At 35.7% G+C, this 25,211-nt stretch overlaps 3 protein-coding genes across 4 annotated transcripts; 2 read left to right on the top strand and 1 right to left on the bottom strand.

Moving 5' to 3' along the window:
* The first annotated feature begins 6,524 nt into the window (after window positions 1–6,524).
* LOC110720920 (GDP-L-galactose phosphorylase 1-like) lies at window positions 6,525–10,157 on the top strand. Its single transcript, XM_021900009.1, has 7 exons — window positions 6,525–7,242; window positions 8,041–8,162; window positions 8,274–8,333; window positions 8,471–8,713; window positions 8,813–8,998; window positions 9,098–9,346; window positions 9,441–10,157. Exons 1-7 carry the CDS (start codon window positions 7,122–7,124, stop codon window positions 9,801–9,803), a joined length of 1,344 nt encoding a protein of 447 aa, XP_021755701.1. The 5' UTR covers window positions 6,525–7,121; the 3' UTR covers window positions 9,804–10,157.
* A 2,989-nt stretch (window positions 10,158–13,146) lies between these two features.
* On the top strand, window positions 13,147–16,751 carry LOC110720919 (aspartate carbamoyltransferase 1, chloroplastic-like). The gene is made up of 6 exons (XM_021900008.1): window positions 13,147–13,557; window positions 13,942–14,539; window positions 14,622–14,761; window positions 15,773–15,946; window positions 16,069–16,305; window positions 16,478–16,751. The coding sequence occupies exons 2-6, from the start codon at window positions 13,981–13,983 to the stop codon at window positions 16,583–16,585; spliced, it is 1,218 nt and encodes a 405-aa protein (XP_021755700.1). The 5' UTR covers window positions 13,147–13,557; window positions 13,942–13,980; the 3' UTR covers window positions 16,586–16,751.
* A 184-nt stretch (window positions 16,752–16,935) lies between these two features.
* On the bottom strand, window positions 16,936–22,241 carry LOC110720918 (adenylyltransferase and sulfurtransferase MOCS3-like). 2 transcript variants are annotated; one of them, XM_021900006.1, is made up of 11 exons: window positions 21,866–22,241; window positions 21,187–21,279; window positions 20,955–21,010; window positions 20,813–20,877; window positions 20,612–20,686; window positions 20,300–20,378; window positions 19,843–19,881; window positions 19,657–19,765; window positions 19,155–19,273; window positions 18,351–18,467; window positions 16,936–17,476 (listed from the first exon to the last, which is right to left on the bottom strand). In XM_021900006.1, exons 1-11 carry the CDS (start codon window positions 22,125–22,127, stop codon window positions 17,093–17,095), a joined length of 1,398 nt encoding a protein of 465 aa, XP_021755698.1. In that variant the 5' UTR covers window positions 22,128–22,241; the 3' UTR covers window positions 16,936–17,092. The 2 variants fall into 2 exon arrangements, with proteins under 2 accessions (XP_021755698.1, XP_021755699.1); XM_021900007.1 differs by having other exon boundaries at window positions 21,187–21,274; window positions 21,866–22,063.
* Between the last annotated feature and the right edge of the window lie 2,970 nt (window positions 22,242–25,211).

Here is a 25,211-nt window from a genome sequence, read left to right as displayed (position 1 = left end):
GTAAACTAGTTGAGTTGGTTATAGGCTTATAGCTATGTTAATTTGGGCGGATGATTTGGTTATGAGTTAGGGTTTGGGACTTGAGATGCTTGTAGCTATGTTAATTCGGGTAGATAATTCAGTTATGAGTTAGGACTTAAGATGCATATTTTTGAGTAGGAACCAAAACATGTTCATTTGGCTGAATACTAAGTTAGATCAATTGCCTACTTTTTTGCGGCACCAATTTTTTATTTTGTCGCAAAATCATCAGCAAGGAGAAGAGTGGCAAACGTTCCTCATAAACTCCTATGGTTGCTCCTTGCCTCTTTCTTGTTCTTTCCTTGCCTCTTTACACAGTAGGAGTGTAGTGACTAGTGATGTCTCTATGATGGGAATCCTGGGATTAGTTAATTATTACAAATTATTATGAATTTGAATCATTAATAAAGAATTATGTGTGATTGCAAATGACATTATTTTTCAATTTCAAATGATAATCGCCATCACGATTACAACAAGTCGCTAAACAAAGTCTCCAAAATGCTGAATATTCCAACAATATGTGTGATGGTGTGTCATATATCCCACAATTGTAATGTTGATAAAGTAATATCTTTATTTGATTGTAATTTATTAATAATCTTAATTAAATTTATTATTAATTGATAATTAAATAAATATATAGTACTTTCTTCAATTATTTTTAATTGCATCACTTTAAAAATTACGAATTCCTAGGCAATTTTTGGAGATGAGAAAAAGAAATATATGTAGACCCGTGTGATACGAGAGAGATGGAGTGAGTTCATTAATTAAAAAGGAAAGTGATGCATCTAAATTAAAACTTTCTTTTTTAGAAAGTGATGCATCTAAATCAACGGAGGAAGTATTTTTAATTTATTATCCAGGCTAGTTGATAGGGTGGCCAAGTCTAATCTACACATTAAATAGTATTTCCACCTACAAATTTAGTGGGCTGGACTTATACCACCAATATGCCAAGTGACATGTATTGTGTCTTGTGCTAAGCCCCGCGTTCATATGGGTTGGCTAAGTGTCATGGTCCAAGATTTTGAGCACCGGAACGTGCGACACACTCTAACCTTTTGGCGGCAAGAACACTAACCTCAGTGCGGAAATGGGGCTTGTGAGCACGAAGCAACACAAACGGGCAATTAGATCTCAAGAGCACTCACATCTTTTAGCGATGGAGTGCGGGTGGTCAGGGCTTGTGATGGCCGATACTTCAAGGCGGGCATAAGCGGGTCCAAACCATGAGTTCTTATAGCATCATTTGTTGTGGAAGGGAGCTATTATGCAAGTAAGACATGGTAGCTATAAAGGTCTAACAACAAATAAGCATAAAAGCAAGCCAACACTTGGTAGAAGACTTTTGGATTTCATTAATCATTTGCCCTCTAAAGAACTTTAAATAGTTTACATAGAGAATCCCTAGTGAACACTAAACTGACGGTAATACAATAATGAGATCTAAGGTCTAGAAAACATAAAGTAAACTCTAGGAAAGCATTAAAAGAGCATCTAATACATTAAAAGGAGTTGGATTCTAACACTAAGCCTGATCATAAACACTGTTTATAAAAGGGAGGTTCAAGCATAGTTGAGGTTCATATGTCCATGGTGAAAATCATGTCACGACTAAGCAATTTTTATTTGGACATAATCTGTCGTATTGATGTGTTGTATTGTATTGTGCTTATGTTTTTTGAACATAAATGTAGCCCAAAAACAACCCAATGCACAGATAACATGTCTTGCTTGGCTTGAATAGGCCCAACCTTATGTCATGTTTAGCTTCAATCATGTCTCTGTATTATCCTTTTCATTGATCTATTAGAGTATTAGGTGAGCTAAGTTATGGGATAATAGTATCATATACGAAGTATTCTTTTGAATTGTATATTCGTATTTATAAAGTAACATTTGATCAAACAAAAATTATCAAAGGTAAATAAATTGTCAAAAGGATAAAACTAGAACAATCATGATTATTATAGCATTGGGTCGGGTTCGCTCGTAGCACAGCATGATCCAACCCCAAAAAACGCATTGTGTGATAGTGATACACACGGTAGGCATGACTTAACACAGCACACTATTATGCTTGTTGTGTTTTGAGCCGGGTTTGGGCCATATTTTTTTGAAGGGCTATAACACAACACCACAAAACACACTAATATTAATTAATTTATGATATACACACAAACACGATATGATACAACAAGGTGACATGGGACCATTGGGCAATATTTATGCCGTTTTTAAAAAAATTGGCACAACACAAATAAGTCTAAGCTGCCCTATAATATGAACATTTAGTAAAAAATAAAAAAAAATGAACACGTAATAAAAAATGAACATTCAGTAATAAAAAAATTGAACACGTTAAAAAAAAAATGAACATAAAAAGAGAACATGTTTTAAAAAAATGATTATTTAGTATATTAAAAGTGAACATGATAATCATATAATCATAAAATTGATGGACCACGACCTTAAAATGAACATTTAGTTAAAAAAAAAAAGTTGAACACGTAAAAATTAAATAATCATTTAGTAATAAAAAAATGAACATGTCAAAAAAAAATATGAACATTTAGTATATCATACAATCATAGAATAACTGAATCATACCTAATAAAATAAAAATTTCATAAAAATATATGAATACATTATATAAAATGAACATTTAGTACAAAAAAAATTATGAACATTTAGTATATTAAAGATGAACATGATTTTCATGTATTCATATAGGTTCAAATTCATTGTATATAATAATTAACAAAAGATAAAGATAAAATATATCGTTAAATTATGTTCATATTTTATATATTAATGTTCATTTTTAGTGTACTAAATGTTCAATTTTAAATTACTGAATGTTCATATTTTTTTTAATTTATAGAACACGGTACAAATTCGATTGTAATTATTTTAACTCTAAAAATTCGAATATCCACCTTAAATCTAATCTTGGTTCATCATAGAGACAATAATTATCGATCTATAACATAATAGATTAGGAATAACAAATGCAAAATTGATAAAATAAATCAATAATTTTACAACATTCACATATTTATAATTAAAAAAAAAACTCAAAATTACCTCGAATTTCATGATCGTGACGAAGATGATGATGGAGGATGCTACAATGGTAACGAATTGGAGAATATCTGAATTAGAAGGACAAAGAAGTATAAAGATTGAAGGAAAGTGAAGTAAAAAGGAAAATTAACTTATAAAAAAAGGGGGGAAAAAAGAGGAGAGAAAATTTTAGATTGAGAAGAAAACAGAGGAGAGAGAAAATTAACAAAGAAGAAGAGAGAGAGAGTTAAAGATATAAAAAGGGAAAAAAAAATGTATGATCATTTTTGAATTACTATATGTTCATATATGGGTGCATGATAAAATTTGGGCGCACGCGAAAGTTTAATGGACTCAAATGTCATACAACAATTTTATGATTTCATAAATTTCATCATAAGTTGTACAACAATATTTTTAGTGGAGACTTACTCACACCTACACCACTCTTATCTAATTTGTGAGAACTCATGTCTCTCACTATCTTGGTGAGTACTTCCCTCGTCACATCAATATGAGCTCTCTTAATTGGCTCACTTCTAACCCATGTACATTGAACATATTTATAGTGGTTGTTCCTACTCTATAGGGTTTTCTACACATGTCTAATATTACAGGTATTTAGATCTTTCTACATCAAAGATCTTTGATATTTTTACAAGATATTTCTAGATACAAACATCTCTTGATTTTTCTACTTTATTCTAGAATTTTCTAAACTACTCACTAGATTTTTCATTACACATCTAGATTTTTCTAGATTAACTTCTAATAGTGCAGTGGTGTAGTTAGCTTAGCTACATAATTGTGTAGTTAAGAATTTGCGGGCACAACAGATACCGAGCTTGATCGTGTTCCGAACTTAGCCAAACCCAAGACACACGGACTTGATCCAGCACAGCCTACATCCAACTCTGTATACAAAAGATAAGCGAAGGGAGAACAACCCACTGCAAAAAATTCAATGTAACATGCACACTTGATAGCTGCTGTACATTTTAATATGGATGAATTATAGAATTAGATCTTGCCTACGAGTACATTTTGTGTCCAAAAAAAAAAACAAAAAAAAAAACAATATATCCTCTTTTGCCATTTTACTAATAATGGTAGTATTTTCCATGTCCACAAAAGTGAGAGGGGACCAAATCAAGTAGTATATTTGTTTGAGTATGAAATATATGCTTTTAATATTAGATTGGCTTGATTCTCATAAAACGCAGTAATTAGTCGGCTATAAAAGTTTTAGACCGCAAATAAAATAATATAATGAGAGTATTTTTGGGTTTGAATGTCAGATGCATTATGTCCGTGGAAAAAATTGTTGGCCTTTTTGTACCATAGTTGACTACGAAGTAACCACGAGGTCCATGACGAAAAAGTGAAAAACAAATGGACTGTATGCTCTACCAGTCTATCACTAGAACGTACTTTTACCCTCGAGCTATGAGGAAGCTTCCGTTTTATTATCTTGATAGATAATTTGTTCTATTAAGTAATAAAATTATAAATAAACAAAAAATGTCTAGTTAGCATAATTAATATTTTCAAAAATATATCATTAAATAATTGTGAGGTCTATATTTAATTAAAAACTGTTGATTTATTTACAGTTTTTGTCACTTGATAAACAAGTTTATATAGTTCAACGTAATACTATAATAAATAAGTTTATAATACGTTGATCTTAGTTTGATTTGTTTTAAATAAATAAGTTTATACTTGTATAAGTTATATCATATATTTATACTAATAATTTTGGATAATTAGACTAAATAAGTTTTGCTACATTATATTGAAAAAGTAAGCTAAGACACACTTATTAATATATAAGTCAAGATAATATAAGCTTGGATATAGTATTTAAATTATAAAGAGAAAACCTAAGCTATAGATTATGATGATGAGTAGACTCTTACAAATTTGATCCCATCCCAAACGGCAAAAGGGCACTAGTTGACATATTTATTAACTTGAGATAAAAATTGATTAAATAGTAGTGAAATAACTTATTAGAAAGTTAGAATCAACCATGTGTAGTGTACTTAGGCCCGGTTCTTTTGAGCTTTTGGACAGGCAGAGCAGAGCAGGTGTCAGCAAAGTAGAATAGAGCATATTTCACTCAGCGGAGTAGAGTAATGCAGAGCAACTGTAAAGAACAAGGCCTTACAATTTTCTTTTTAAAGAGTTTGGACCAAAACTCATGTTTCACCATTGTGAAAATGTGAACAATCTAAGTTTTTACAACTTCTCGAGATCAGAGATGATCAAAGGTATACTTTTATGTATTACCTTCCACACATCCAAATAATTTGGGGAGGGCTAAATAATTTTTATGTTCCTCTTCCACCGATAAAGTAACAAATTTATTTTTTTCTTCCTCAAAGAAACAAATATTAAAAAAAAAAAAAACGAAGATAGTCTTTTCTCCATATCGTATTCTAACTTGTTTCGAACCCAACTTATGAGATCAATCCCTACTAAAGGCAACTTGGGGGTGGAGAATCCTTATTCTTAAGAGATATTAATGCGTATGTAAAACGGGTTATTTTATAAGGGATAAAATTTGCGTAGAACGAACTCACCGTGAGTCCGGGCTTGAGAACCCAAATGTTCATCCAAATGTTGCTGCTTCTTCATCCTCGACCTTTGGGTTGATCGCAGTTCGAAAGCATCCATTTTCGTTGCTTTTTCATATATATATATATGTATGTATATCCAATTGATTTTGTTTCATTTCAATCGATTTTACTGCAAAATCTACATAACCGATGATTTCTTAATTTGACAATCATACATGGATAAATATGCAATTAATCATTCAATGAATTTGATTCTGTTGGCATTTCACTTCAATTGAATCAAATTTTACCAAAATTAGTGATTCTAGGGTTTGTTCTAACAAATTTTTGGGAAATTGAAATTAATATAGGTATTGGAGTTGGTTGGAAATACAGCAAAAGCCAATAAGAAATCTCGAATAGTACCACGTCACATTCAACTAGCAGTGAGAAACAATGAAGATTTGAGCAAGCAAACAATTGTTGAGATGAATGAGAGAGAAAATGGAGGTAAAGAGAGATGAATGGAGAAGAAGTAATCAAAGGAGAGAGGAAGAGAACTGTGAAAATGAATAACCCCCTAAAAATATTAATGTCAGATATTAGATTATTAATGTCAAATATTAGATTATTAATGTCAAATATTAAATTACTAATGTTAGATATTAAATTATTAATGTCAGACTCACGGTGAGTCCGATCTAACGCAAAACTTTCTCTTTTAAAAGAGATTCCGGTCCGATAAGACACCTCCTCCCCATCTAATATTACAAGTAGGTTTATACTTTATACCGTAAGCATATACGTTGCATGCATAATAACCCCAAACCAAACCATATAACAACCGTTATTTCTCTTTCCCTCTCCTATTGTTTGTTGTCCACATCCAACAAATCACTCACCACCCCTAAATCAATCTCAACTACGTTTCACGAATCACAACCACAACCACAATTCCCCCATTTTCTCCCTTTCTCAATCCTCTCGTCTTCACTCACCCTTTCTATCTATTTAACTCCGCCTTCTGAATCCTTTCTCTCTCCTCAAATTCATCCAATTCTACACCAAATCATAAATACCCGGAAAATACCCAGTTCCAAATTTGGCTGATTTTTTATTTTGATGAAGGAATTTGCTGGGGTTAGAACCCAAGGACAGAGATTTTGATTGCAAACACGGCTATACAAAGAAAACTTCGGCCTTTGCACGCCCGTGATGTGCGACGTAAGAAGGGTTGTAATTGTCTTTTGATTGATCGAGGTAGCCCTTCGTTGCACGGCGGACGCGGCGCCTTGCCTTCCGAAGGCGGCAGCCCTTCCGATCTTCTCTTTCTCGCCGGAGGCGGTTGTTTCTGAGCTTCGTAGTTGTAGTTTTTTTTAATATATATACAAGTAGTTGGTGTAGCTGTATAGAAAAAAGTTTGATTTTTTGAATTTTTTCTGGGGAAGAAGAAGCAAAAGAAAAAAAATGTTGAGGATTAAGAGGGTTCCGACGATTGTGTCGAATTATCAGAAGGAGGAGGGAGACGGGTCTGCTCGGATTGTTAGTGGGTGTGGCCGGAATTGTCTCAAAGAGTGTTGCATACAAGGTATTCAATGAAATTCCTCTTTGAATTCTTGTTATTAATTTATACATGTCTTTTTATGTAAAAATGGTTGATTGCAATTATTTTGAATGCATGCTGTGCTATTGATATTTGATGGAGTGTATTTAATTGGGGTTTTGTCCTGAAATTTGTGGGAATTTATGAATGCATGTTGTGCTATTGGTATTTGATGGATTGTATTTAATTGAGTTCTTGTCCTGAAATTTGCGGGAATTTGATTTGATATTTAATTGAAAGTTTGGTGAAATCTTTTGAATGTTTGTCAATGGCGAATTTGGGGAGGGAGGTGTTTCTATTGCTTTAATAGACGGATGTTGAGATTATCCTCGTAGCTTAGTGTTTGTTCGGTATCACTTTGAAACCTTATGTTGGTATATGTATCATGTATGTGTGAGCCAGGAATATATTGTAATCAATTAGATCTTTGTCACTTTAGTGAAGGAACCGTTGGTTGAGCTTAGGTATGGTTTGCATGGGATCGTCGTTGCATTTTGTTGTTCTTGGTTGATTATTAAGTGGATGTCTTGGAGAATTGTTGAAATGTTGTCGTTGCAGGTAACAACACCTAGGGGTGATTGTGTTAGCCCCTTAACAGGATTAAGTTTTCTGGATTTTTGTTTTATACACTGGTTGCTAGGTGCTTGTTATGTAAAGGTGTTGCATGTAGTTTTGCTTGAGGACACATCCGTGCGTCATGTCAATTTAAGTGGTTTTCTTGCTGATTTTCATTTGAATTACTGTGATTGATCTTTGTTTGTTGGGACCTGGACTTTTCAATAGGTGCAAAACTGCCTCTGTACGCTTACAAGAGGGTCAATAAGATTGGAACTGAGAAGGATTTGGTTGTTGATGAGGCTAGAGAGTCCCCTGTTGCCTTCCTCGACTCACTCCTGCTTGGAGAGGTAATAAGTAGTTCAAGTCAAACAGGGATACAACCTGATTAATATCTTTTTAGATTAGAGTTGTATTGTGTAGAACTTTGTATTAATCTCATTCTTAATTTGTTATAACAGTGGGAGGACCGCTTCGAGAGGGGTCTATTCCGCTATGATGTTACTGCTTGTGAAACCAAGGTCTGATATAGCTTTCCCTGTTCTATAACATTGTTTTTATTTTTTTTTTAGTTGTTTTAATTTCTGTTGTATTTATTGGTTTGGAGCTAATTCTTGTGGTTTGTGATACTGATACATCTTCATGGATTAAACTATAGGTGATCCCTGGTGATTATGGATTTGTTGCCCAGCTTAATGAGGGCCGTCACCTGAAGAAAAGGCCGACTGAATTCCAAGTCGATAAGGTCCTTCAACCCTTTGATGGCAGCAAATTTAACTTCACAAAAGTTGGGCAGGAAGAGGTGCTCTTCCAGTTTGAAGCAAGTGAGGACGGTGAAGCTTACTTCATCCCTGGTGCTCCAATCGCTGTTGAGAATTCGCCAAGCTTTGTTGCCATTAATGTAATTTTTTCCACTATTATCCAGTGTTAAGAATTATGTTTTTTTTTACGTTGCAAAAATTATTAATCTTTTGATGAATTATGTTATTTTTATAAACAGGTCAGTCCTATTGAATATGGACACGTGCTCTTGATTCCTCGAATTTTCGAGTGCCTGCCTCAAAGGATTGATTGTGAGAGTTTCTTGCTTGCTCTGAACATGGCTGTTGAAGCTGGGAGTCCTTACTTCCGTCTTGGATACAATAGCTTGGGTGCATTTGCTACCATTAACCATCTCCATTTCCAGGTATTCTCTCAGGGCCATGTTGGTTTTCCTTAAAAATTTTTATACCTTTCATGGATAGTGTTTCTCAAAGATTTAACTCTTATGTTTTCCGGAAAACAGGCTTATTACTTGGCTAGCCCATTTCCCATTGAGAAGGCTCCTACCAAGAAAATCACTACTACCAGTAATGGGGTCAAGATATTTGAGCTCCTGAAATATCCAGTAAGGGGTCTTGTCTTGGAAGGAGGGAATTCTCTCCAAGATTTAGCCAAGGAGGTCTCAGACTGCTGCATTTTTCTGCAAGACACTAACATCCCTTACAATGTTCTTATTGCTGATTCTGGAAGGCGGATTTTTATCCTCCCACAGGTGCTACAAATAAATCCCTTTATACCTTTCCCTTGAATTCTTGTCCTTCTCATTTCCTTAGTTATTGACATGTATCTCTTGTTTTTGGATTCAGTGCTATGCTGAGAAACAGGCCTTAGGGGAGGTAAGTCCTGAGCTCCTTGACACCCAAGTAAATCCAGCGGTCTGGGAGATCAGTGGACATATTGTGTTAAAGAGGAGAAAAGACTATGATGAGGCGTCTGAGGGTAATGCTTGGAGGCTCCTGGCCGAGGTGTCTCTGTCCGAAGCAAGGTTCGAAGAAGTGAAGGTCATGATATTTGAAGCCATTGCTTGTCCTGTAGTTGAAAATGGGTCAGACATGCTTCTCAAGGTGGCTGAGCTTGAATCTCCCCATGCTTCTAGAGAAGCGGATTCCATCAACACGGCTGCTTCTCCTATGGTGCCCGGGAACCATGAGTGTTTGGTCCAACAGTAATATGGCTCTTCAGCTTATTATTTGCTTCCCTAAATGATGCAAACTGAGTTTGTATCATCTGTTTTAGCTTTAAATCAATGAGTCGCATGTTTTGCTACTGACAAATTGTTATGAGTAATGTAAGTAATTAACTCATAAAAGAAAAAAATTAGGAAAATAGATAATTTATAAAATGGATCCTATTCATAGCTATCATTGCCTGTTGGCTACCTGCCTCAGGAGCGATGTCGAACAGGCAATCTGCCTCAGGAGGGATGTAATATAAGTGCGCTTGCCCCTGAGCAATTTGGCGCTTGTAAGATGCTGTTATTTGGATTTAATCAAATAGCTTCTGTTAAGTACTTTAATTATTTAGCTTATTGTGTAGTTTATTTGTTCATTGCAATTTTTGAGCTGTTCCATGCCTTGCACTTATTTGTTCAGGCAAAAAAAATCCTAACAAGATGATGTTTTAAAGTTTCTTAGAGATAGACCATGTTCTTTTGAGCTGCTTTGTTCTGTTGAAATATGTTCTGCTCTGCGTTGCTGAAATATATTCTGTTCTGCTTTACTGACTCAATTTGCTCTGCTATACTCTGCTTGCCTAGAAGCTCAAAAGAAAAGGTCCTTATATGTATTCACTATTTAAACATGTTTAATAAGTACTCTAACCACCTTTTTCTCTTTTAAGTTTGTGTTTAGAATCTTGCAAATATTTACAGGGTAAAAAAATCTTCTAAATTACTTCTAAAATAATACGGCAGAAAAATCATAGTCATGTGGAGTCTTGTTTTATAATATTTATTAATATGTAATCAAAGGTATTGATGGTAAACTGACATACGTAAACAATCAAGACGAGAACTATAAATAGAAAATGACCGAGTATGCTAGATGATGTGAAATGTGTTTCTTTTTAGCTATTTGTGAAATTGTGACTATAACTGATTTTTAAACTGAATTTTCTATTAATTAATGGACCATCTAATTTGAGAAGCTAAGGGTATTGCAGATTAAGTGGAAATGCGTGGGTTCTACTTGTGACTTGTGAGCAACAAATTCATATACTTATTTTCTTAAACTCCATATCAAATAGCCGACCAAAAGCCTTTCCATGTTTACACCCTAACAAAATTGTGAGCAAGGTTGCAAGAAAAGAGCTCCTTTATGCCTTTACATGTGCTCTAATATGTTAATTTGGGTTTAAAAAGCCAAAAACTACCCAACTTAATACCTAACTACCAAATAATGGAGGTGGTCTACTCAATTAACTCACATAATTTCCATGAGAACCAAGTAATAATCAATCCATGTATGAAAAGCATGAATGTACACTCCGTAACTTGGTTGCCTAAAATCCTCTATATAACTCGTTACAAAGCACACCTTTATTAGTAATGAATGTTGTTAATAATGCATCTCAAAATGAAAATTTTAGCCTATACTTTTTATTTCCTAGCACTATTATCTCTAATTGTAGAAGTGGGTGCAAAACACAACATTGAAGAAGCGCGATTTAATGTCACCAAGGCTAACACCACTTCGCCATGGCTTAAAAGAGCCATAAACCCAAGAGCTCAACAACAAGGGTGTTGGAATAGGCCGTGGATTTGCTCAGGAACTCAATTTCCCCCACGAAGATTATGTTGTATGAATCGATGCATTGATATCCTATCTGATCCTCTAAATTGTGGTTTTTGTGGCATAAGATGTCCGTTTACATGGCAATGTTGTAATGGATTGTGCATGAATACCAACCTTGATCCTTTTAATTGTGGTGAATGTGGGAAAAGGTGTGGTTTCGGGAGGCCTTGTGGGTATGGGTTGTGTGGTTATGCTCAACCCTACCCTCCTATCCCATTGCCTCCTATGCTGCCCGGACCGCCTTTCCCCTTTCCTTTCCCTTGGCCTCCCGGATCTTCTGGCTCTCAAAATAGTCCCCAAATTTCCAAGAAAGAATTAAGGCATTAACATGCATGGTTCATTTGTTTTTAAGCATGCAAGCTAAGACTATCCCATTTGCATGTTCCTTTAAATTTTCCATCTTTTAATTCTTTTGGATAGTCATTTCAAGTATTAATATCTTGGATTAGTAGTCATGTTTCTTATTTTTATTTAAGTTATTGGTGTTTGTTTCATGGTCATAGTTCATAGTTGGAGCTATTTTGTTTGTTTTAGTGTAATAGTTGATTATTTACAACTATTCACAAGATTTTGAATAATGAAATTAAAATTGTAACTGTCTTTAACTTTTTAAATCATTTATATGGCTATATACTATGTTTGTCACTCTATTTTAAATTCCTGTACTCCTTGTCAAAAAAAAAAAAAAAAAAAAAAAAAATCTCTTGTACTTGGAAGGTAATAATTCATCCTCAGATTCTCTATCCTTATATTCATTTTTTCCAGATTATCAAATTGGTAAAACTGGTAATACATAATTCGTCTTAAAGTAATGTTGCTTGTAGTCTTGCACATAATCTTTCTCTCTTACTTGTATTTGTTATTCTTTGTGAGTTTCACATCATTCACAAAACACTTTATTAACTTAAGCCGTGACTTTTGATATGTTGTAAGCAAACTTTAAATTTAGGGGCTATAAATGATTAATTAATACTATTATTGCTAGAAAAAAGCGTCAAAGTGAAAGAACATTTGTACTACAATAGGACATAATGGACACATATTATTACTAAAGTTTTGGTAGGGTTTTAATGAAAACTAGCCTTCTGGCCCCTGTAATGCACGAGTTATTCATATAAAATTGCATTGAGAGATGAGTGAGGAAATATCAATAAGTCATTATGGGGTATAATATGTAATTGGAAACATGATTAAAGAAATTAAAATTTTAATACTTTAATTGAAAAAGAGGCTTAAATAGGGGGGGGGGGGGAGGGAGGGCTAAAATTAAAGAGAGAGTAGGAAAAGGTTGAATTGAAGAAGAGGGATGAAGATGAAGGAATGAAGTGTATATGGAAGATGAAATAGAAGTTTAATGAAAGAATTAAAGAAAGATGGTGTAATAAAAAAATAATAATGTAAGAAGACATGTGACACTTTGGTTAGAGAAGCAGATAGAGAAGTGTAATAGGATGGGAACATGTGTCTTTCTTGGTTAGACTTCTTAAATACTAAGTATAGATTTGGTTCTAGATTTCAAAACCTTGTGATTAATGTGAGAGAATCCTTGCCTACATAATACTATCACACCAAAAAAACATCAAACTATAGAGGATATTGAGTCAGGCTAATAACGCACAACCCATCATGAAAAAAGCACAACACGACACGTTAATATGCATACGGGCCACATTTCTGTTGGAAAAATACAGCTCATTACAGGCTAACATTACAAAATACCTTACAATAAATGAAACTTAACTTGTACATCAAAAAAACACGAATACAATATAACAAAATGGACTCGCATTGTGTGTCTAGGTGTTAGCCAATCTTTTAAAATGTTGTTATGTGACACGGTTGACACCTTATTAGTGAGCTGTGTCATACTATTATGGACCGAGTCTAGCCAACTCCAAGGCACGCAAACACGATACGATGTACCAATGAAAAATGGACCAATATCACTGGGAAAGTAGGAAGAATAAAAAAATACAGTACCAAAAACCCAAAAAAAACACCCAAAATCCCTGTTCACCGTTCAGTCGTTCATTCACACAGTCACAGGCTCACACCACTCCGTTACTCTCATCTTCCTCTGTAATCTCACTGTTCTTCCACCAAAGCGACGCTGTTTTCTTCGGCCTTTGAGGTATCTCAATGCTTCTTGAGTCTTTCTTTTGTTTTTTATTTTAATTTAAACTATCTTTTTTGAATTATTTCTGGGTATAATTTTGGTGGGTTTTTATTTATTTTTGGAATTGTTACTTGTGTATCTTTGAATCTGTAATTCGAATTACGTACATAGCTAGAACAGTTTGAGGTTCTATATAAATTTGATTTTGGAATAAAATTTGTGCGTATGTGAGTATTGAATTCTCAATTAGGATGTGTTTAATTTCTTCTGTTTTTGTGGTTAATTGCGTGATACAATTTGTTTAATTTCTTCTGTTTTTGTGGTTAATTGTTGCAAGAATTGATCTTTACTAGTTTGTGCATTTCATGATATGGCAACTTGTTTTATGACATTTTTCAGGGGTTTTAGCATAATATTTAGGTAGTTTTGATAATTGCAATGGCCTCTTCATCCTCATTGAGCATGTGTGCATCGAACGGGGCCGTAGGCGTTTGTAATGTGAGTAAATCTCAAAAGGTTATTATGAGCGGCTGCCCGGATTTATTCAGGAAAAGGGTGGTTAATTGCGTGCCAAATTGCTCATCTGCTGACTTCACCTCGTTAAGGGGCTCGTTTGGGGCGAAACCTTTAAAATGGGAGTCGAATGGGGAAGTTCCGATGAGGCTTGGAGTTCCTTGCCATGTAGTTGGTGTTAGGAATACAAATTTATTTTCAGTAGGTCAGAAATTTCAACTTGATGATGTGCTTGAAGCTCAGCAGTTTGATAGAGAGACTCTTAGTGCGATTTTTGAGGTGGCGCAGGAGATGGAGAAGGTAGAAAAAAACTCACCTGGGAGCCAGATTTTGAAGGGATACTTAATGGCTACTTTGTTTTACGAGCCTTCTACTAGAACCAGGCTTTCGTTTGAATCTGCTATGAAACGGTTAGGTGGTGAAGTTTTGACAACTGAGAATGCTAGAGAGTTTTCATCAGCTGCCAAAGGAGAGACACTAGAGGGTAGGGCTTACTAGTTTCTACGTGATTGTTATTGGCAGTCCTCTGATGTGTTTTGGTTGTAATGTGTTGCCTTCTTATGCAGATACTATTAGAACAGTTGAAGGATATGCGGATATCGTTGTGATGAGGCACTTTGAAAGTGGTGCTGCTAGAAGGGCAGCTACAACCGCGGGAATTCCCATCATAAATGCAGGAGATGGTCCAGGGCAGCATCCAACTCAGGTTAAGCCTTATTTTATCTTGAATGTAACCTTTTAGGGACATTAATTTTTGATGTGTGACTATATTATAAAGAAGTTCATGTAGACTTAAATGTTGCTGCTCATTTAATACCATGTTTTGGAGGCTATGATATTAGTTGACAAAATCTCTAAAATTTTCTTGGACCTTACATTATTGCTGTGCTAATAAATTGTTAACATTGGATATATAAATCTACTATAAGAGGATGGTGACAGTTTCCTATTGCTATGTAGTGAGACAGTAATATAACCCCACTTTTGTGGCTTGTTTGGCTGTTAAGTGATGATAGCTTATTGCTAAACTACATTACCAGCATACTGGTGTCTGAGCTATGTGTATGTATCGGTGTGCTTGTGGGTGTGTCTGTGCGCTTGTGTGACATTGTGAATGTGTCTTTTCATCATAGATCTCACAAAGTATGACATTTTGACTGTAAAAGTTCATCTTTTCAGTTCTACCTTCTTCAACGATGAATGCATAATGTATACTTCAGTCATGCTCCGTGATCTTTGATGATGATACTTCACAGAATTACCTAATCTGTGCAAGCCACTGCTCATTTGGGAATCCTCACATAAATTCATTTGTTATCAATACTTGATCATATTGTATTCACAGATATAGAGGAAGAAATTTTTATAATTATTCACATGACATAATTTGCTTAGGAAGTAGTCAGGCTCTTCTCTTTCCTTTTGCAATATCCTGTCTTTTTGTACTATAATCATCCCATGAACTTTTGAGTGAGCTGAAAAGTCAGGGAAGTTTTCCCAACTTTTCTAGTTTCCTGGCCCAAGGACTGAAATGAATCCCATGATCTCATTTGTCTCCCCCTCCCTAGTCATCCTCGGTGGGCTCTTCACCTTACCTTATCAACACTAAAGTAGAATTGTATAATTGCAATTTTGTAGAATACAAAGATGTGGCCCTATAGTGCTGTATGTCGTGAGTATTATTGTTATCCCTGACCTTCTCTTTTATGTGACGCAGGCTCTTTTAGATGTATACACCATTCAAAGAGAGGTAGGAAAGCTAGATGGCATTAGTGTTGCATTGGTTGGTGATCTTGCTTATGGAAGGACTGTTCGTTCTCTGGCATATTTGCTTGCCAAGTATAATGATGTTAAGATATACTTTGTGGCACCAGATGTGGTGAGAATGAAGGTATGTTTATGTTGAATATTTGATGTAAGGTCATTTTGTTCTTTACTAGAAAAATAATCAAATATGGAAATCTAGATTGCAGTAATTCTAGAATACTAAATTGCATTACATTGCAACTTCAGGATGACATTAAGGAGTATCTGACCTCAAAGAACATTCAATGGGAAGAAAGTGCTGACTTAATGGAAGTAGCTTCTAAATGTGATGTAGTGTATCAGACTCGTATTCAGCGAGAGCGTTTTGGGGAAAGGACTGATCTTTACGAAGAAGCAAGAGGAAAATACATAGTAAATAAAAATGTGTTGAATGTGATGCAGAAGCACGCTGTAGTAATGCACCCTCTTCCACGTCTTGACGAGGTAATTTTCTTAATCCCTTACTAGTGAAGGTGATGCATGTACTGTGGTCCTTCCCTCCAAATCATTAAACCAGATCATAACTCTTCTCATGTCCCTCTTCTCGTTCCCTGTTTTTCACGTTGGCAAGAAATTGCTTTCTTACTTTGTTGATGTTTTATTTTGACCTTTACAGATAACAGTAGATGTGGATGAAGATCCGAGGGCAGCCTACTTCAGACAAGCAAAGAATGGTCTTTATATCCGTATGGCTTTGTTGAAGCTTTTACTTCTTGGATGGTAGTCAATAGATTAGAGATTTAGTGATTTGCTAGACTGAAAGTGTTGGTCAAGTAGGAGCAAAATGAGTAGATGATAACTCTACAATTTTGTGTTTTTGGAGGATGTGTTTGAAGTTATTGGAACTTCTGACATCTTAATGAAAAATTTTGGTAATTTTTTTTCGTGCACTTAACCAGCAAGATCTTCAAGATAACCAGTCTGCTACCGTAATAAATTGATGGCAGTTAAGAGGGTTATTTTTCGTGCATATATCTGGTATGTTAACCAGGTATGGGTATCGAAGTTTTCGGAAACATGTCCCAAGCAAAGATTCAAGTGTTAGTATGCCCTTATATAGGGTAAAAATTATCGTAAAATATTATGTAATTTGCTATGAAGTATATCATTGTCATACAATGGGAACTTGAGAAGAGGCAATGAGCAAATTAAGTTTCAAGGTTTCAAACCATGCCAAAAAAGGTTCTAATCTACAAAGTGAATAACAAGATTAGAAGTTGTGTGAATGTCATTAGTAGGCAGGGAAGTTGGGATCAACTTCTTTTTGCCAAGCTGTCAATCCACCGACAATGTCCTTGGCTGTGGTGAAGCCATGATTGTGTAGTAATTGGACAGCTCTCTGTGAATCATTGCCTCTTCTGCAAACTGTATACAGATGAGCACCGGAAATGCCTCTACGTGTTTCCTCTTCCTTCAAAGCAGCAGAGATTTCTGGCAATCGGGACTCCAAACTTGAGAGTGGGAGATTAAGAGAATTGGGAAGTGAGATTATGTCAAAATGATGAGCAGGCCGAACATCAACCAAAATATGTGCTTCTCCATTGACAACCTTCTCATTGTACTCCTTGCAGCTAATTCTTGAATCTGCCGGCACAAGGTTCAACTTGGGAGGAGCCTGCACCCAGATAAGATAGACGGGAAAAGCAGCCACTTAATACACATTTAAAACAATTTGACTGTTACAGAAATACGAACAAAATAGAAAATATAGTCATCAGCTATCATGAGGGCAGGGAGTTCATTTAAATATAAATTTCGTTTTATTTTGTGACCTAGAAGAATTTATTAAGGGTCCGGCGACCTAGTCTATGGATCATTCAAACAATCAGAAACTTCCTAATATCTTAGGCAGTTGTCCTATTACCAAAATCATAATAAACCTAAGGAAAGGTATGTTGGTATAAAATGCTCCAGCTTGCCAAGAGTATTACCACCTAATATCGTGGGGACTGCTAAATTTTTGAAAGAATATGCTAACATTGCAATTTTTTCATACACCAAGTGCTGTACTTATGATGCATCGAAAAGTTGAGATGTGAATATGTGATTAATTTGACATACAATATACACACACTAATACATAGGCTTCCAAGTATAGTGAGAATACATCATCAAAGTAGTCATTAAAGCATATAACCCAAAAGAGACTTGCATGGGAATTCAGGTTGTATTGAAGCATAGGCATCTTTTTTTATAACCCAACAATGAACGTTGATGATAGGACAATACTGTCATATATAGCGACATTTCAATATAATAAAATAGGAGAAATCTGAGACCAGAACACCTAATTCATAATGTAGAATTTGACTGAGTACACACTACACTGGCAGGAATTCCAATAGAATACATGTAACCAAAAAAAAAAAAAAAAAAAAAAAAAAAAATTGTCTTGATCCAAAATTACCAGCATTGGGGGTCATAAAATGATAATAACATTAGAGAACTCCAAGCTTAAACAGAAGTTACAAAACAGATAAAAGTCTTACTGTAGACAGGGAAGACTGGGTGAACTTCTCATAGTCATATTCTCTAAAGTGTTCAGGGGTGAATGCGGATTTTTCTCCACAGGCTTCACATTGTGGTGACTGTCCCCTTATTTTGACCTTAACAATGAGAAAATTTAACATTAGCAATCCACAAGCACAAATGTGTAGACAGTAAAACCCAATATGTATGTATGTATGTATGTATGTATGTATGTATGTATGTATGTATGTATGTATGTATGTATGTATGTATGTATGTATGTATGTAAGAAATGAAAGTTTGTTCAAAAAAAAAAAATGAAAGTAGATAATAGAATTAGCAAATTTAAAAGAAAAATACTTTTTTCAGTTAAATAGATTTAAAAAAGAGGTTGATATTGATAACAACTTTAGGAAGAAATCTTGAACTCAAAAACCGAATTTCTCCACAAGGACATAACAACAATGCCCAACACTCATTATTCTCTCGATTCACATCAAAGCAATAAGAATTACTGTGCTGGCAGTCTGGCACAGATCAATAAAACTTTTAGTTGCTTATCCGATCCATTGATCATCACATAATTCAACAAAGAGCTTTGATGTAAAGGAGAAGTATATTGTGGGTTTTTAGAGCACATTTATAGAGTTTCCCATATTGCCCACCAGGCCACCAACTTAAAACACATCAAAACAAAATAAAGATACTAATGACAATATTACTATACAAATTAGAGCACATTTATAGAGGCACAATTTGAAAAGGAGATCGAAAAGACATTGTTTGACAAGGCCCAACATCAGAAATAGAAATTTGAATCATACCACACGAATCCTTCCAGACAATGCATCAAATATAAGCATCCGTCCTGAAAGTGGCTCACCAACATTACTAGCAATTTTTATAGCCTCCAGGGCCTGTAAAGTTCCAATGACTCCAGGAACTGCAAAGCATAAGTTAGAGATAAGAATAAGCAGTTGCAATGCAACAAATAGAAGGTGAAGTATGAAACAAAAACCAAAAATTAATTCACAAGACACTGAATTAGAGAGCTGAAGAAGTTCTAAAATAGAGCATCAAAATCAGCAACTAGTAAAAATAGCGAGACTCAATCTTGATTATGCAGACAGCAACCCTAGTGAGTTAAAATAACATTTTTAAATGCACTGCCAGGACCATTGCCTCAAACTCAACTTCTACACATTGTTTCAATGCTTTAAAGCCACATTACTACAAATGGAATCCAAAAACCAATTGAGAGTTTAAGACAAGCATGATTTGCAGGCTATAAAAGTATATGTGAGTACTCCGTATTCAGCAACTCACCTACTCCAAGGACACCACTGTCCGAACATCTTTGACATGCTGTCATGGGTGGTGGAGCTGGAAAAAGGCATCTATAGCATGGGCCACCTTTGTAGTTGTAAATGGTAAGCTGTGAATAAATTCTGATCAGTTCATAAGCATAGCCAGCTTAAGCCAAAAATATGAGAAAAAAAACTATATGGATACCTGTCCTTCAAATCCTAGAGCAGCACCGGATACAAGAGGCTGCAGAATGAAAATTTAAGGAAGTGAGAAACGATCTCGTATTGCATAACCTAGATAGCAAAAAGATACGCATATAACACATGATTCTATGGTGAATGATACTAAAAATCTACACGATCCTACTGCACAGTGAGCACACATGAAAGAACATATGACTAGGTGTATCAACCATCACATTTGTTACCTTTTCTTATCAGTTTAAACCTTCACACTGTCATGATTACTCACAGCAAGATGTCAACTGATATATTGAATTTCCTTTCATGATATAAATCATCTATTTTCTTAGGGAAACAAAATAAATTGTACTTCACGGATAGTATTCTATTAAAACAATGGTTTTAACAAATCACACACCCGATAAATCATCAATTAAGTATTTCCAAGTAATTACCAGGGCTTTAAAGAAACCCATTACCTTTTTCAACACAACACAACAATCATTGATCAGGTATCGAATTGGGACATTGTCTGTGGCATCAATTATTAAATCATACCTGCAAAATGCCATCAGCGAAGAATTATCAAGTCCTAAACAATTTGAAAGTTAATTAGTTAAAGTGAAGAATAATACACGAGTATAAAAGAATTTGGGAAAAGTACTTGCTAAAGATCTCCAAAGCATTTGATGTTCGTAATGCTTCCCTATATTCAACAATATTAATTGTGGAGTTGATCCTGAAACAAACATCAACATCAAGCCTATATTCAAAGCATTCGGGAAAAGTACTTGCTAAAGATCTCTAAAGCATTTGATGTTCGTAATGCTTCCCTATATTCAACAATATTAATTGTGGAGTTGATCCTGAAACAAACATCAACATCAAGCCTAACAAAAAACACAATTTTTATTTTATTTTATTTATTTATTATTATTATTTTTTTTTAATAATGTGGTAATCAGGAAGGATGCAAGTAGAGAATTACGCACGAGCGACAGGCAGCAGCAGCAGATTCTACTTTGGACTTGCCGATGTAGGCTTCAGTGTGGATAACCTGACATCCAGACCAAATTAAAAGGAGAATAAGTTCTAGGAAAAATTCAAATTTATAATACGGTTTAAGGAGCACACCTGCCTATGCATATTATTAAGCTCCACTACATCATGATCAACAATACCTATTCGACCTGAAAAAACAACCCGAAAAATATGTTAGTTTTGTTGAAGTTCAATTCCTTCAGTAAGTTTAATCGTATCACATAAAAGGAAAAATGTATCTTAAAGTTAAGTAGGATAGAATGTGGATTGCTAGGTGCAAATAATTGTCCTCTAGGTATAACATCTCAACGAAATGACGTCTTACCGACTCCACAAGCTGCAAGATACAAAAGAGCTGGTGATCCCAAGCCTCCAGCTCCAACAACTAGGACTGACGACTTCAACAGATTTGACTGCCCTATAACAAACAAACAGTAAGTCAAAAGAAACCTCTAAAACCTTTTGATATTTTGCATAAACAAAAGAATAGCCCAACAATGCTATGTCAAACAATCATCTTTACACCAATTTCAATAAGTTCTTACATGATTAAACGCCATACGAAGTCACCATAAACACAGAAAAACAACATGGGACCCTTTGAAAATATTTAATAAACATGGTGAGCATATACTATGCTGTGATCTTAATACTTTGAATAACCCGAAATTCGATTCCATTGCCTCAATTTTGATCCAAAACCTATATTAAGCATTGAAATCCGACGATGCAACAATTAAAGCAATGCTAATTTCCTTGCAATATTCTACTCCAATCCGAAATCGAAGAATTAATTAACACTAATTAAAAAAAAAACACTTTAATAAAATTACCCAAAAGATGAAAGATTTCTTCAAAATTTAGTTAATTCGCACAATTTTAGATACTCAAAATTACATCAACACTGAATTAAACTATATAAAAAACACAAATTAATGAAAAAACCAACAAACATTAGAAAAATCTTGAATAATGAATCTTAAATCAAAATGAAAAGGGGAAACCTTGAACGCCGAAAGAGGGGAGCAAAAGATGACGACTATAACGGTAAATAGCATCGGACGGTAATCCATGGCGGTTGCGATTGGAATCGACGGTGGAGATTGAAGGGAAGGAACCGTTACATGGGGATTGTTTGGAAATCGAAGAATCTCGAAGCTGAGATTCTAGGGCTGAAATTCGAGCTTCAATGTCGCTTTTTTGAGCTTTTAAAGCGTCGATTTTTTCAAGTAAGTTAGTATTGGGTTCTTCTTTGTGCGACTCCATTGTTGTCTGCAGTGAAGAAGGTAGGAGAGAGAGTGATGAAATGAAGGTGATAAAAATGTCAAAAACCCTACGATTTTTACTTTTTGGGTTTATAGTCTTAAACAGTCAAAAGGTAAAAATGGCTAAATACAAGTTTATGTTTCTCAGAGAGTTAAAATTGTCTTTTCAATCAATAAAATAGGGATAACAATGTAATTTTATGAATCTTTTCCCCTTTTCTTTCTCCTTTAGCTATATTGCACAACCACTACACAACCACTTCGCCGATCCACTTGAGATCAGCATCATCCTTGCCATATCTTCCAAGCTTCGATTCTTCCGTTCAACTACTCCATTCTACTCCATTCGATTCTTCCGTTCGTTTTGTATTGTATGGTCATGTTTATGTTGTTAAATGCGATATGGACATATATATGTAAAATTATATGCACATAAAATCATTTTCATCTTTCTTATTTGACCCTTGCGACAACATATAAGAGAATGGTGGAAGTAATTTTCCATGAGTGACACAAAGACGGAAAAAAATAAAAATATAGAGGATTTAATTAGCCTAAAACAAATAGTGAGGGATAGCTCAAGTGACCTGGTTAAAGCCCCCCCTCCGATTTTAGGTGATCTTGGGATTAATTCTCATAACATGCCCATGTGGCACTTTAAACACCAAAATAATTAGCCTAAAACAATTTTGTACTCATCTGCAGGGCGCTTATTCGTCCTTTACTTGAACAGAGATTTGAACAAAAGGAATGCAAAATTAATTAGAGTCGGTTTGGTTATATTTGTTAATATTGTATATTTGTCAAGTTTATCTTGCTAGGAGTTTAGGGCAAGTTAGGTCTTGTTTTGTTTTGTATTGCACAAAGGCTAAGCTGTTTTCTCCGATCTTTCTTGAGTTTAACACTTGATAGCATGGGGGGCAAATAACGTTTTAAAAAAATGCAGTCATACATGCCTAGATCGTTACCACTGTTTGATTTTTCAAAGTAATTTCTCCAACATATGTTGACCTAAGAAGAACATTTCTATTTGAACCTTAATTATATGAATTAGTTACATCCTATGCAATGCACAATTTGATTTTTGCTTCTTTCGATGAATTTATAAGCTCGTTTGAATAAAACTATTGAATCATTTATTCAGATCCTTGAGTGCTTGTTGTTCCTTTATATGAAGTATGAAGTAGGTTTCGTTATGTTTTATTTCTAAAACTCAAATAAATAAATAGATTATGGAAATATTAAGCTTATTAATAAAAACTTGTTTAAGATTGGAAGTAATTATCGCTCAGACTCGATTAATATATGCTGTATATATAGGAGGTAAGAATTGGAAGCTGTCTATAACAAACGAACTCTATCAAAATTTGAACTCTGGAACAATAATTACACCGCAAAGACCTTTAGTTCATGCCATGACAAATTACAAGGACTTTTTTATTTCTTTTTTGAAGAACGATTACAACAGTTATGAAAGTAGAGCCTAGTAGATTTCTATTTTAGACAGATTAGACATAAAATTAATTTGAGAATTAATGAGTTACACAACCTTAGTATATATCGACATTTATTATCTTGTTTTATCCATACTGTTTGGGTCCAATTTAGTCAAAATTGGGCCTAAGCACTAAATGATCCAATTAAAAGCCCAAGGTCAAGGTTCAACTCTCCAATTGCACAAAAGTCAAAGGTCAGCCCACAAAGCATGCCAATTGGGCTAAGGCCCAACCTCACCATGTATGATGAGGTATAAAAGCCATCATATTGACACGTTCATAGGGATATCCTCATTGAGATATACTTCACAAAAGCCTCAAGCTACAAACTCTCTTGCATAGTGTCTTCCTTTTACACATTGTACTGACTTTAGCATCGGAGGGGCCTTCCTCGGCAACACCCCCGAGGCTAGTTTACGTGTGTTTACTGTGCAGGAAACCTTCGGCCCAACGTAACTTGGACCGAATCCAGTCTTCTCCATTTCAGCGGACCTTCGGCAAGGTCCCATTGTTTTCACCCGAAACAATTTGGCGCCGTCTGTGGGGAAGACTTTCAAAAATCTTTAAGCCAAATTCCTAACCAAGATCATCTTGCAATTATCTTAGCAGCCATGGCTAAGAACCGCAAGAGCAAAAGCCTCCGTCAAGGAGCGGGCGAAAAGCCTAAAACCCCTACACCATCGCCCTCGCCGGACCGGAACTCTCCCAAGGGTGCCGGCTCGGGGGGAGGATCATACAAGGAGGATTCCCTATCTCCCGTAATGCATGACTCTCAATATAGGCCGGACCACTCTCGGTCTAGCAGGGGTCAGTCTGATCATAGGACATATTCAGTGTCCCAAAGCCAACCATCGGCTGCGCGGCCTCATTCCCACACTCGGCCGAGGACCCCTTTGACGGGGCCCAGTTCGGAAGAGGTGGCAAGAGCGCTGGCAGTACTCATGGAGGCAATGAGGGCACAGAATATGCCACCGCCTCGTGATCGAACTCCTCCGCATACCCGGCATCAGCGGAGGAAGTTAGACCATGACGGTGGGAAGCTTCCTTCCTTCCGGGAACTGGAAGAGTGGGAGGAGGATTCTTGGAAAAATGAAAAACAGAGGAAAAAGAACCCTCAATTATTTAAAGGATCCTCATCCTCAAGACCAGAAGCGCATAAGAGCAGCAGCTCAGCTTCTCGGCCAGAATCTACTCGTCGAGAACCTGAGACTGTTCGCAGAAGCGTCCTTGACCGACTCGGCGGCCAGGAACCGAGCGTGCGTAGTCGCCTCTCGTACCCTGCAGCCGAGGCCCAGACTTCCCAGCCAGGGACGAAAACCACTCCTACCTCTCTAAGAGGGCGGAGCGCGGTCCCTTCGGCCAGGAACAAGGGCAAGGCCGTTATGCTACCCGCTAGTTCACCATTCGAGCAATGGATACTGGAAGAGCGCGTACCCACGGTTAAAATACCGTCGCATATCACATATGACGGGACCACGGATCCGAAGGACCACGTGGCCTCGTATGAGACTCATATGCATCTTTGCCCCAGATCCGAGGCGACTTGGTGCAAATATTTCCCAACCACTCTCAAGGGGGTCGCGCAAGCG

Source organism: Chenopodium quinoa, unplaced genomic scaffold (genome assembly GCF_001683475.1).
Source record: "Chenopodium quinoa cultivar QQ74 unplaced genomic scaffold, ASM168347v1, whole genome shotgun sequence".
Classification (NCBI taxonomy): Eukaryota; Viridiplantae; Streptophyta; class Magnoliopsida; order Caryophyllales; family Amaranthaceae; genus Chenopodium; species Chenopodium quinoa.
Note: the sequence above shows the minus strand (reverse complement) of the source record. Positions and strands in the feature narration are given on the sequence as shown.

What these genes read in the sequence shown, in the direction of transcription:
- LOC110720920 (XM_021900009.1), top strand. Translation starts at nt 7,122, where the DNA reads ATGTTGAGGATTAAGAGGGTTCCGACGATTGTGTCGAATTATCAGAAG. An exon ending in CAAAGAGTGTTGCATACAAG is followed by an intron (nt 7,243 to 8,040) that starts GTATTCAATGAA and finishes ACTTTTCAATAG; the next exon opens with GTGCAAAACTGCCTCTGTAC. An exon ending in TTACTGCTTGTGAAACCAAG is followed by an intron (nt 8,334 to 8,470) that starts GTCTGATATAGC and finishes ATTAAACTATAG; the next exon opens with GTGATCCCTGGTGATTATGG.
- LOC110720919 (XM_021900008.1), top strand. Translation starts at nt 13,981, where the DNA reads ATGGCCTCTTCATCCTCATTGAGCATGTGTGCATCGAACGGGGCCGTA. An exon ending in CAGGGCAGCATCCAACTCAG is followed by an intron (nt 14,762 to 15,772) that starts GTTAAGCCTTAT and finishes TATGTGACGCAG; the next exon opens with GCTCTTTTAGATGTATACAC. An exon ending in CAGATGTGGTGAGAATGAAG is followed by an intron (nt 15,947 to 16,068) that starts GTATGTTTATGT and finishes TTGCAACTTCAG; the next exon opens with GATGACATTAAGGAGTATCT.
- LOC110720918 (XM_021900006.1), bottom strand. Translation starts at nt 22,127, where the DNA reads ATGGAGTCGCACAAAGAAGAACCCAATACTAACTTACTTGAAAAAATC. An exon ending in GCTGCTGCTGCCTGTCGCTC is followed by an intron (nt 20,687 to 20,812) that starts GTGCGTAATTCT and finishes TGTTTGTTTCAG; the next exon opens with GATCAACTCCACAATTAATA. An exon ending in GCTTTAGAGATCTTTAGCAA is followed by an intron (nt 20,379 to 20,611) that starts GTACTTTTCCCG and finishes GGCATTTTGCAG; the next exon opens with GTATGATTTAATAATTGATG.